Source organism: Nilaparvata lugens, chromosome 13, assembly GCF_014356525.2.
Source record: "Nilaparvata lugens isolate BPH chromosome 13, ASM1435652v1, whole genome shotgun sequence".
NCBI lineage: Eukaryota > Metazoa > Arthropoda > Insecta > Hemiptera > Delphacidae > Nilaparvata > Nilaparvata lugens.
In genome coordinates this window covers 27383371-27396441 of record NC_052516.1, presented here as the reverse complement: position 1 = coordinate 27396441, position 13071 = coordinate 27383371, and the positions used below count along the sequence as shown (strand labels likewise).

Here is a 13071-nt window from a genome sequence, read left to right as displayed (position 1 = left end):
TTATAATATCAAGAAACATGAGGTCACTGGAGGAAGTATTTCTACAGGTCAAGGACAAAGCACAGCTTGTAGGCCTGGAAGTGAACAAGGGGAAAACAGAGTATATGGAAATGAGCCCCAGAGGAGTGAGAAAGCAAGAAGCCATCAGAATTGGAGATGACGCGTTCGAAAAGGTTAAAAGCTTCACGTACCTGGGAACTGAGATTAACAGCAGCAATAGAATTTCAACTGAAATAAAACAAAGAATAATGCTTGGAAATCGCGCATACTTTGCGAATAGTAGACTGCTGAAATCAAAACTCCTCACCAGGAGCACAAAAATGAGAATATACACTACTCTGATAAGACCAATTGTCACATACGGCAGCGAAGCATGGACAATTCTGCAAGAAAAAAGCAAAGCTCTGATGGTCTTTGAGAGGAAGATAGTGAGGAGGATATATGGCCCAGTGTATTGGAATGGTGCGTGGAGACTGAGGAAGAACCGAGAAATAGAAACAATTCTGCAAGGCTAGAATATTCTTCGTTTCATCAAGGCTAGAAGGATAAGCTGGCTGGGACACGTGGCAAGAATGACTGAGAATAGGATGCAAAAAGTCATGTTAAATGAAAATTTAGATGCAGTCAGAAGAAGAGGAAGGCCAAGAGTGCGATGGAAGCAGGATGTAGAGAGGGACCTGAGAGCGTTGGGTGTCAGGGGCTAGAGAAGGAAGGCGGAAGACAGAGATAGTTGGAGGATGATTGTGGAGGAGGCCAAAGCCCACATCGGGTTGTAGCGCCAGGATAAGTAAAAAGTAAGTAAGTATAGTATTAACAGTAGACTAACCTTTCCGGCACCAACAGATCCAATAACAGCAACCAGCTGACCTGCCTCAACATTGAAACTCAACGAATCCAGAGTCGGCTGATCACTTGAATCAGGTTTCCACGCTGCCGACACATTATCAATCGACACAAGCGTAGAGTTCGCATTTTCATCAACACGATGATCGTTCAACTCCAAATCATCGCCGATTTTCTCTGCCTGATCCTCGATTTTCTCCTTCTTTTCTGGCGATTTTTCGCCTTTCTCTTCGATCACCACTGGTCCTTTCACTTGCGATCTGAATTCGCTACGCAGCATAAAGTTCTAAAAAGATTACAGAAAAAAAATCATTTACAAATACAAATAAAACTGATTCAAAGAAAATCCAGACACAAAAAATGCTAGGAATAATGCTGTTCCCAATTATTTAGGATACCTAATATTCAGCTGTTGTTTGAGAAGTAAGTTGGAGTTTCTTTTCAAGTTTTAAAATTTTAAATTATTAATACAGTATTTTTCAGTAATCAGTGGTGATATAGTGAAGGATTCTCATTTAATTTGGGTTTCAATTTTTTTTAAAATTCTAAATTCCTTGTTTATAAATATTTTGGACTCAAAATTGGACAAAAATCATGAAGTGTAAACATTGTCTATTTTTGGGTTGAAAAGGAACAATTTTGGGCTTTAAGCCTGTTGTTCCTTTCCCAATCATTCATAGTTGAGAATGATATTGTATCTATCGATATATAAATGAATAATTATAAATCAATTCAATTTCAGTTTATTTCCAAAAAACATAATACACGAATATGAAATACAATATACAACATATTTTGGAATCCCCCTACTAGACTATCCATCTGTGTGTAGGGGGGGATAAATACAGATTCCTGATTATTATATTTCATAGTAAACCAATATTATGTGTCGTAATATTCTTATGCTGATTATAAAAACTTGAAAAATAGTATTTAGTGTGTGTTTTATACCCTATAAAAGAGAAAAGAAGAGGTAGGAAATAAGCAGAATACATTTCATCCTTTCCGAATAATTTCTATAATGAGTGTTACTTAGAAAAAAGAATGAATAAACTCTGAAAATATTGAGTTATTTGAGAGAATTTAAGCTAGAATGAATGAATAGATGAATGAATAAATGAATGGATGAATAAATAAATGGATGAATGAATGAATGGATGAATGAATGAATAAATGGATGAATGAATGGATGAATGAATGAATAAATGAATGAATGAATAAATTAATTAATGGATGAATGAATGAATAAAAGAATGAATAAATGAATGAATGGATGAACCAACCTGCAATCGTCTAACAGAGACTCGGCTCTCAGATATTTCGGCAAATCCTCGCACGAACATTCCCGAGAAAGTCTGAGTCAGAGTTCCAAAATAGGCTGCAACCACAAACACCTATGAACACCACCAACATTTCAACATTTCACCCGAACTATTTACAAATCATATAAACAGGCTTCATCCATCAATCAACAATGAAAAAACAAAATTAACATGCAATTGAAAAAGTATATCTGTAATGTCATCTACAATAATACTCTATATAATATAATGCCTATACATATTTTCAAATCCATATTTAATTAAGATATTCGCATTATTTTGCAAATTACTTGTCAGCTATAAACATACATTATCAATCAACAATAATGAAAAAATGGGCATGCAAATGTATATCTAATCTTTTTGTGTAGTTGAAAAGTTGATATTGTGGTACTTTTTCATATTATATGAAAAGACTAAGAAATTGTCCAAAATCACAGATTTTATTGATAGTTAGAAAGACCGGTTTCGGTTGTTACACCATTGTCAATCTTTTATAAACATCCGGTTTTTGATAATCATCAGGTTTATCAGAGATTGACAATGATGTAACATCCGAAACCGGTCTTTCTAGCTATCAATAAAATCTGTGGTTTTTGACAATTTCTTAGGGCCGGTTTCCGAGCTCGGGATTTAGCTAAGTTCTAGACTTTAAATGGCTTTGAACTCTGGAGTCAGAAAATTGGCTTTCTGAGTCAGAGCGTTAACGTAGTTAAGGACTTAAATAGACTCCGGAGTTTAAAGATCATTTTAGACCCTGGAGTTTATAATTTCGCTTTCTGAGTGAAGGGCTTATAAGTCCAGGACTTGAATTAGATTCTCGCCTCTTTCTGAGTCAAGGATTTATCAAAATTCGTCAAGTCCAGGACTTGAGACAGCGTGATTTTAAACCCTCGACTGGGGTAGGGTTTACATTCAAGTTCTAGACTTAACTGAGCAAACACAATTCAGTTATTGTTTTGGAGTAGATAAAAAGCCAAATAGATATCATGGAAAACCTAAATTATTTGGATTAGTCCATCTAAATTCATAATTTATAGTTTGCAAGTTCATTTTGGAATAAAATTGTAACAGAAATATGCGTATGAAACTAACCTCATTCTACGACTGTAACATAACCTAAAAATGTTCAAGCAAAATAATACAAGGATTGCCTTGGAATTTATATTTCAATCCGAATGTTATTAATCAATGTCATATTCAACATATTAATAATACTAACAATAATAAACTATTACTCCAGTTTTTTCAAAACAAATACGTTTTCAAACTCAATAGCCTAATAAAATTTTTATTCCAAAATCACTGGTTAGGATCAATGATCAATAATAGCATATAACGTAAAATGAAATGTTTATTCAATATTCATTCACCTTTCAAAGGTTTTGCTTTGAATAAGCCTACAAAGAAATCGAAACGTATTTTTGCAATATAGTTTGAAGAACATGCTCATTTGAATTGTCCCGCTGTAATCATCTGTTTCCGTTTTGCTATAATGCCAAAAATACAACATCAAAATATTGTGAATTTCCCTCACGTTAAATGCGTTAAAGTCCTGGACTCATATAAGTCGAGAGCTTGATAGACTCCGGAGTTTAGAAGATAAAAACGTGACTCAGAAAGTCAATTTAGACCCAAGAGCTTATTTTAGTCCTGAACTCTGTAAGTCCAGAACTTATAGATCCCGAGCTCGGAAACCGGTCCTTAGTCTTTTTATCTAATATATATAATCTAAAATGTCTATAATAATACTCTATCTATATAATATTATGACTATCTTTCTAAATCTATCTTCAATAAACTTATATACCTGTAAACCATATTGAAACTATTTACAAGCTATAAAACATGCTTCATCGATCAACATAAAAAAAAAACAAAATGAACAAGCAACATTTTCAACTAATTCTAATGCTTATAATAATATCGATCACAACAATCTATCTTCTATAATAACATATCTATTATTAATATCAATGTTGTCAAATCGTGTTTGGACCTTGAAAAAAATGAACTACCGAATTTGATCTCAATCATGAAAATTCATCATTAAGCCATGAGAAAATAGGAGTCATTCTCAAGTGATTTACACTTGAGAGTGGAAATGGCTCTTGACAAGTTGAAACTAGTTGTGTTGAGATAAAATAAAAAGGTACTTGATTATAATCTATAGTGTTTCAACACCCTAAAAAAATCTGGTGTGGTGCACTCACACAACTTTCCATGCCGTTATGAAAATTGATCAACTGACGCTAGTGTTCCCGCGCATCTCAAGTCTACTTTTCTAAGATCTAAGCCAGCTGGTGACAGGACAATAGCGCTGCAGACACACGAAGTCTGCTATCTCTTCATAGTGAATGATTTAATAGAATCAACAGTTGCCATCAGTTTGCAATTGGATAATCTTATTTTCTCGAATTTCGAGCTTATTTTAAATTTTAGTTGAGAATGCTACTGGACATTAATTGTAGAGATTTTTATGCTCAATCTTTTCAACTTGAATTTTTTTGTTTAAATTGTATCTGAAGCCTGATAATTGGGAATCTAAAATCAAACTTTGCATAGATGGGGCAGTGCTCCTGAAATTTTTACAGATATGAGACTCGTGGCAGTTGATAGAGCTTATCAATGACTTTTCTAGGTATGAATTTGATCAAAATCATTGGCGCCGTTTTTGAGAAAATCGCGAAAAACCCTGTTTTTGACAACATGTTCGCCATTTTAGCCGCCATCTTGAATTGCATTTGACCGAAAATGTTCGTGTCGGATCCTTATAGTGTAAGGACCTTAAGTTCCAATTTTCAAGTCATTCCGTTAATTGAGAGATGAGATATCGTGTACACAGACGCATATATACACACACACACACACACATACACACACACACACACACACACACACAACACACACACACACACACACACACACACACACACACACACACACACACACACACACACACACACACACACACAGAGACCAATACCCAAAAACCACTTTTTTGGACTCAGGCGACCTTGAAACGTATAGAAATTTAGAAATTGGGGTACCTTAATTTTTTTCGGAAAGCAATACTTTCCTTACCTGGTAATAGGGCAAGTAAAGTAATAAAAGTGAATGATTATCATATGCTTGCTGTAGTTTCTCTATAATAATGTTGATAATGATAACAATAATACTAATTGAAGTGAGCTACGAACTTCTAATTGAACTATATGAACTAATAAGTCCAAGTTTCAACGTGACAACCGGTGTTAGGCAAGGAGATGCACTATCAGCCACACTCTTTAATTTGGTACTCGAGATCGTAATTCAAATCTAGGTCTGAGAGGGACAATAGTTAATAGAACGTGTCAAGTCGTGGCCTATGCAGACGATGTGGCTTTGTTATCGAGGAATAATGAGAGCCTGAAAGAACTTTTTTGCACATTGAAGGATGAAGCTAGGAATCTTGGCCTAGAGATAATAATAATAATAATAGGCAATTTTATGTGCAAAAGAACGGCTTAAGCATTTGTATATTGAAGCTGTCAATGAAGATCAATTAATGTATCAATCATATTAAAAATATCAAGAATCTCTTATCTGGCTTCTTGCAAAGATTTTATTTTATTTTTGAATAAATCTGAATGTTCAAAGAAGTCGATTCTATTGGCTTAACGGTTGCCTATTGTGATACATCTTTCAAGAGGCGATGTATATATAACTTCTCACATAGGCATGAAACTGATGGAAATTCCTCAAGTTGCGTGTGGGTTCTACAATTCCTACTCTATGATTGCCAACTTTCAGGTGTCCATGAAGGCATTTGTGCAGAAATATAGCATCAAGCTTCTCTCTTCGCCATTCCAGAGTTCCCAGGTCAACTTCACGACAAAACTGGCGAGATAAATAAAGAGAAAACCAAATACATGAAAATGTCTGCAAATGAACGAAGAAGACAGGTGAACTGCTTGAAAATTACAGATTGCGAAGTGGAAGGCATCAGTAATTTCAAATACCTTGGTGTGATATTGACAGCCTATAACAAAACGAATTGTGGAATATGCAACAGAGTTATGTTGGGAAATCGTGCATATTACGCCAACCAAAAAATTTTCAAAAGCAGATTAAGATCGAAGAACAAAGGAGAAGATGTACAGGACATTAGTAAAACCGGTAGTGACGTATGGAGCTGAACCATGGACAATTTTGAACAAGGATGAGAGAGCGTTGAGGTCATTTGAAAGAAAGATGTTCAGAAGGATATGGGGACCAATATGCGATGAAGGAACCTGGAGAGCTAGGTATAATAATGAGATTGACGAAGCAATTGGAAGAGAAAATATTGTTCGTTCCATAAAGACAAGACGAATTGAATGGTTGGGACATGTGGTGAGAATGGGGGAGGGGAGGGGTCCCTTAAGAATGATGGATGAAATGATAATCGGAACTAGGAGAAGAGGAAGACCAAGAAGAAGATGGCTGAATGACGTGTTAGATGATCTCCGTGTGCTGAGAGTGGCGAACTGGGGGAGGAGAGCACAGGAGCGTGATGTATGGAGGCGCCATGTTGAGGAGGCCAAAGTCCACCCAGGACTGTAGAGCCAAATGAAGTAAAGTAAGTACTAATAAGTGAACTACGATCTAATAAGTGAACTACAAACTACTAATTGAACTATAAACTAATTGACCGAGCTTCCATAAGGTCTATAGTTTCAATCAGGAACTTGTGGATGAGAATACTGCGTGAGGTCTACTGTTCACAGAACTACTAGTAAGTAAACTACGAACTACTAATTGAACTGTGAACTATGAACTACTAATTGAACTAATAGCGGGTTACATCGGTTTTATTGCTAACTTGAGAAAGGCCTCAGAAATAATTGTAGTTGGTGACGGAAACCAAATACCCTATATTGAGAGAAGTAATTATGCCACAAGATGGCATAAAATTTCAGAATTCTGCGAACCTTTTACAAAACAAACGGTAACTCGTAGATGTCCTATCGATGTTTGTTTTGTCCTTTCCACTGTCTATGAAAATATTACGACGCTTAATGAAAGAGCTATCTCAATTCTGCCTACTAACAGAAATGGGGAATACCATCTGATACAACCCGACACTTTGATATTAACATTCACCCAAGAGGAAAAACTTATGGTGGGTGATAATATAAAGTGGAGAGAGGATGTTGTACTTCACACAATCCACGAAGCACAAGGGCTAACTCATAAGAATGTTATTCTAATCAGAATTAAGTACAAGGAGAATGAAATCTATAACAGCATGCCCCATGCGATTGTTGCTTTGTCTAGACAAACTGAAACTTTCAGGTATTTAACAAGCAGTCTAGTAGATGATGCTGTGGACAAACTAATTAAGAAACTTAAATTCATAGATTGTGAGGGGCTTGTTAAATGGAACAGGGAAAAGAGAAGTGGACCTGATATAAGTTATGAGTGACACTGAAGAAGTTCTGAATATTTTAGAAACAGAAAATGAAACAGATGTAATCAACGATTATTTGAACTATCACTTTCACGAGGACAGAAATAAAGATGCTGAGTGTTTCAATATTATGTCTATGAATATACGTAGTTTGAATGCTAATTTCGATCAGTTTATTTGCTGCCTCAATGAATTGAAAACTTATATTCACATTATAATATTAACTGAGACCTGGTTGACAGCAGATATGCCGTTCATTTTCAACATTCCTGGATATACGGCAATAAATAAGTACACTAAACTGAATAAATGTGATGGATTATGCATGTACATAAAAGATTGCATAAGATTCAATGAAGTTTCACTCGATATTACTGATGCCAATGTAGTTAGTGATGACTTTATTGTGAAGGTGATTGGGGTTTATAGATCACCAAGTAATCAAAATATTGATAATTTTCTAAATAGTATGAGTAATGACATCAGTAAAATTCCTAATGGAATAAATGTTTGTGTGGCGGGAGACATGAATATAAATACACATTCAACTAGTGTTCCTGTTCAAGATTATCTGCATATTTTCAATAGTAATGTCTATAAGTCTTACATAACTGGTGATACCAGAGTAACAACCACAACAAATTCTTGCATTGACCACATTTTTTATAAAAAATCAGGCAACCATTCTATGTCCATTAAAGGAGCTATATTTAGGACAACCATAACTGACCACTACGCGGTTGTACTGAACTTGGTGAAGGTTCCTATCAATAAGGATAATAGAAACGTATTGATAAACACATTAACTAGAACCAACTATCATGCACTATTGGAACGCATAAGGAATGAAGATTGGGAAGAAATCTATACCGTGAATGGAAGCATTGCCACTATTATGGATAAATTTGTCGATCGTTTGACCAGTCTCATCAATCAATGCAAGAAGGTAAAAGTGATACCTAACAGACTTCGTCCCCTGAAGCCCTGGATATCTGAAGGCATCATAAGATCAATAATCACGCGGGACAAAATGCATTCTAGACTCAGAAGAGATCCTAATAACAATATCTTAAAGAATGAATATAAGGCTTATCTTAATGGTTTGAATAAGATCATAAATCATGCAAAGGAAGTCTACTTTAAAGGGAAAATTGAAAATTGTAATAACAACAGCATGAAGTTGTGGAAGTGCATAAACGAAGTTATAGGTGATGACAGTATCAAGGACAAGAGTACTGAACTTGATGCTCACTCCCTCAACAATTATTTCACAAATGTGGGTAAATTACAAGCTCAAACTATCAATATCCCTGATAATTCTGGTGATCGATTTCCTGCAATACAGATCGATAACATGTTTTTTATGAGACCAACGTGCCCAGATGAAGTTGAGGCAACTATTAAAAATCTAAAGAACAACTGCAGTCCTGGTATTGATAGTCTAGTTAATATTACGCTGAAGAAAATAGCCAATTTTATATCTCAACTTCTCGCTTTCATTTTTAATAGATGCTTTGAGGAGGGATATTTTCCCAAGCACCTCAAATCAGCCAAAATAAAACCTCTATTCAAACAAGGTGACCCGACTAATCCCTGTAATTATAGACCGATTAGTCTTATCAGCAACCTTGTTAAAATAATGGAGAAACTAATAAAGTCAAAAGTTGTTTCTTTCTTGAATCTTAACAAAGTAATCAACAAGAACCAATTCGGTTTCCAAAATGGTAAAAGTACATCTGACGCTCTAATAAAATTCATCAATACTTTATCTGATAAAATAAACTCCAATAAGAAAACTATTGCGGTCTTCCTGGATATACGCAAAGCTTTTGATACAATAACTCATAATACTTTGTTCAATAAACTGGAGTCCTATGGTTTCAGAGGAGTCTCGCTTAAATTGTTCAAAAGCTATCTGAGTAATAGAATCCAGTCCCTAACCATAAATTATCAATCTAGTGTAACTAACTTAACTTCTTATGGTCTTCCTCAAGGTACTGTACTTTCTCCCATCCTTTTCATACTCTATGTAAATGACTTTTTAAATTTAAGACTTCTAAACTCAACTGTGATATCCTTTGCAGATGATACTGCAGCTATTTTTCACGGTAATTCAAGGAATGAAGTTCATACCATAGCTGAAATAATAATATGCTTTTAATTAAGAAGTGGTTAGATAAGAATACCTTAAGTTTAAATATTGAGAAAACTAATTACATAACTTTCTCTGCAAATAGAGTAGGGCAGCCTAACGAGAATCAAGATTTGAGACTCCATTCTCAGTGCAATTTAAACTTGGGTAATTGTGATTGTCCCACCATCAAAAAAGTCAATAATACTAAGTATTTGGGAATCATAATTGATGGAAACCTTAAATGGGATGTTCATATTAAATACATATGTAGAAAAATTAGATATTCATCTTTTAAATTTTACCAAGTTAACAGAATTCTTAATAAGAACCACCTGAAAATGATGTATCATGCTCTAGTCAAGTCAATTCTGCAGTATGGCATAGTTGTTTGGGGAGGCTGTTTCAACTGTCATATTGCTGAATTATTTGTAGCACAAAAACTGATAATTAAAACTATATTAAGCAAACTCAGGCTCTATCCAACGGATATGGTTTTTAGTGATTTTGAGGTCATGACTATACGTCAATTATACATAAAAACCGTAATTGAGTACTTAATAAAATATAGATCCGATTTTCCTCTCACAATAAAATCTACTCTTAATTATTATAATCTAAGGGCCACTGCTAACAAATATGTAACCTATAACACTAATATTGAATGTATAAGGAGGCAATTAATTTACATAGGTACTAAAATAATAAACCTCATTCCAAATCACTTTCTCATGGACAATAAGATCAGCGGAAAAATTAAACTGGATATAAAAAACTGGACATACAGTAATTTCTTCTTCATTTAGATATATGACTCGAAATTTCTGCTCCAGCATTGTTTTTTCATTTTTCAGTGGACTCGTTTACCTTCATTTTGAGTACCTATTCCTCAGTTTTCTTCCTTCCCCCCATTTCTCCCTTCCCTTTTTTCCTCATTACTTCTCTTCTCTTCTTTGCCTGCCTATTACATGGGAAACCATAGTTGGCTAGGTATCTTCCTCTCTTTTTTTCTCTTCTCCAACACACCCAAACACAAAGCCCATGGTTTTTTATATTATTTGTAACATTTTATTGTGTTTTATTTGTTTCGTAATTCTTTGTAATTTTGTTTTGTCTTGTTTTGTGTTTTTAATAAATTGAAAAAATTGAAATAAAATTGAACTATGAACTAATAAGTGAACTACGAACAACTAATTGAACAATGAACTAATAAGTGAACTACGAACCCTATCGGAAGACAGTTCACCGCCGGACAAAGTCCAGGCAAGCAGAGTGATGAAGAGTGCGAATCGAGTCGTTGTCATGTTGAACGTCATGTACACTCCGCGCAGAAACGTTGTGCGCTTGATTATGCTGAGCTCAGCTTTTCTCGCCGCCATCACCAGCCTCGAAAAAGGTTTCTCCCAGGCGTACATCTTGATCACCTGCATTGAAAAACGTTTTCGTCAGTATAGTAGATTTAACCCCAAGTCATCATATTTATTGCTTAGAGACTCTACGATATTAATATTATAACTGAATTATAAACATAACCTAAACAATTATAGTTATAATTATAGTAGAAACATAACCTATTTTTTGGACATTTGATTAATTTATCAAAATTTGGGAATGGAATAGATTTGGGCCAAGCCTGTTGTTCCTTCCTAATCATATTTATATGATTTGTGATTCTGTCCACGAATAAATAAATAAATAACGTGTACCTCACTATAGATCACATTATATTATTATCATCAGGGTAGATCGGAAAGAAGGGGACTTGAAATCATCTATAGTTTTTCAATACTTTTTCATTAGCCCTAAAAAATAAAAGTAAATGATTATTACAGATATGATGTACTTTCTATTATAATAATGTTGATAATGATAATAATACTAATTGATACTAAATGAAATACTAATGAGCTTTTATGGAGGATTAGATAGTTGAGATATTTTTCTTTGATATAAACAGTATTCTATAGATTTTATTTTCCTTCTCAATGTTTATTTCGTTTTAACCGTTTGTCCATAGATTTAAAGAATTGAATAATTCAAGAATTAACTCGCTCCCAGCGGACAGGTTTTCCTTGCTAGGTAGCCCACATAGGAAAATAATTAAAAGGAAAAATATTTGAATAAACTTAATGAGAGTAGGCCTATATGTAAGTTTAGAGTTTTTGTATTATTATGTATGTTTTATTTCTGCTCTTACTTGTGATTAATTTTGAATCTAGGTTATATGCTTCTCTTATTAAACTTTCTATATTGTTTTTGTTTAAATGGCAATTGATTAAATTTGAATTATACATAAACTAGCAGGTAAAATTTGCTTAGCACTGGGAAAAATGTTGTATTCTAAAATGCAATCTCCTTATATCCAGGAAACATGAAAAAATAACATTATTAATTATTACTTTGTCAAAACTACGTGGATCTTAATCTGAGTTGAAAAGTCTAAAAAAGCTGAGTTTTAACGATCTTGAACCCGCAACCTTTTGTTCATGAACCCCGCGTGTTACCAATTATGCTACGGAATAATTGGATAAAGCTCTGTTTGTTTGAGCTTTTATCGTTGCGTAAACTTTGAATCACATATTGGATACATTTTGTAATTATTAAATTAAAATTGATTGATAAGAATGGAAATATGCCTATAACCATCTTCGGTAAATTCGGAATCATGATGTAAAATTGCAAGTTAATCAGTTCATAAGTGATGAAGCGTCAAACGTGTATTTCCTATCCCGAACATGTATAAGACAATTTCTTTCTTTATTAATAAGATGAAATGAGTATCGAATTTAATTCTGTATAGAATAGAACTATAAGCTTATGTACCTGAATGCCGCTGATCACTTCGTCTGTCAAACGCACTCGTTCGTCCGTTTTCAACGCGATTCGCAGACGGTAGCGGGACGACAAGGTACCGACAAATGCTGCAAAACGAAAACAGAATAGAGAATATTATAGAGAGGATTATAGAGAGGATAAAACTCAAATTTTATCATGAAACTTGATAGATAATGAGTGTTGAATTCAAATGTTTAAAGCTATCAAGCAATATAAAGATCTTAAAACAGATCAAACGTCTGCATTAAGACTTGAGCAGATATATGTAGACAGACGCACGTCTCTGTTTACTTCAGCTTGCAACATTCAAACACCTTGGGATGGATTTTTCCTCCGTCCGTCTGCATACGTTTGTCTGTTGCTATGTGCATTTGGCTCAATACAATTTTTCCGTCCAATAGAGACTTCCTGAAGGAGTTCTCAGCCCATGAGCATTTTGCCAGCAACCAACTCGAATAGTGAGGGATGTAGCTCAGTGTCCTATCTTTAGTGAATTTTTACATGGTCAT

The 13071-nt window shown here is 34.4% G+C and overlaps 1 protein-coding gene across 6 annotated transcripts in view; it reads right to left on the bottom strand.

Annotated features, from left to right (window-relative positions):
• LOC111052166 (probable multidrug resistance-associated protein lethal(2)03659) overlaps window positions 1-13071 on the bottom strand; it is an 84366-nt gene that overhangs the window by 36229 nt on the left and 35066 nt on the right. For all 6 annotated transcript variants that reach the window (XM_039440217.1, XM_039440218.1, XM_039440214.1 and 3 more), the window contains exons 7-10: window positions 12551-12648; window positions 10954-11151; window positions 2127-2237; window positions 827-1129 (exon numbers count right to left, since the gene is read on the bottom strand). In XM_039440217.1, the coding sequence (XP_039296151.1) occupies window positions 827-1129; window positions 2127-2237; window positions 10954-11151; window positions 12551-12648 (710 nt within the window). The remainder of the gene's footprint in view (window positions 1-826; window positions 1130-2126; window positions 2238-10953; window positions 11152-12550; window positions 12649-13071) is intronic.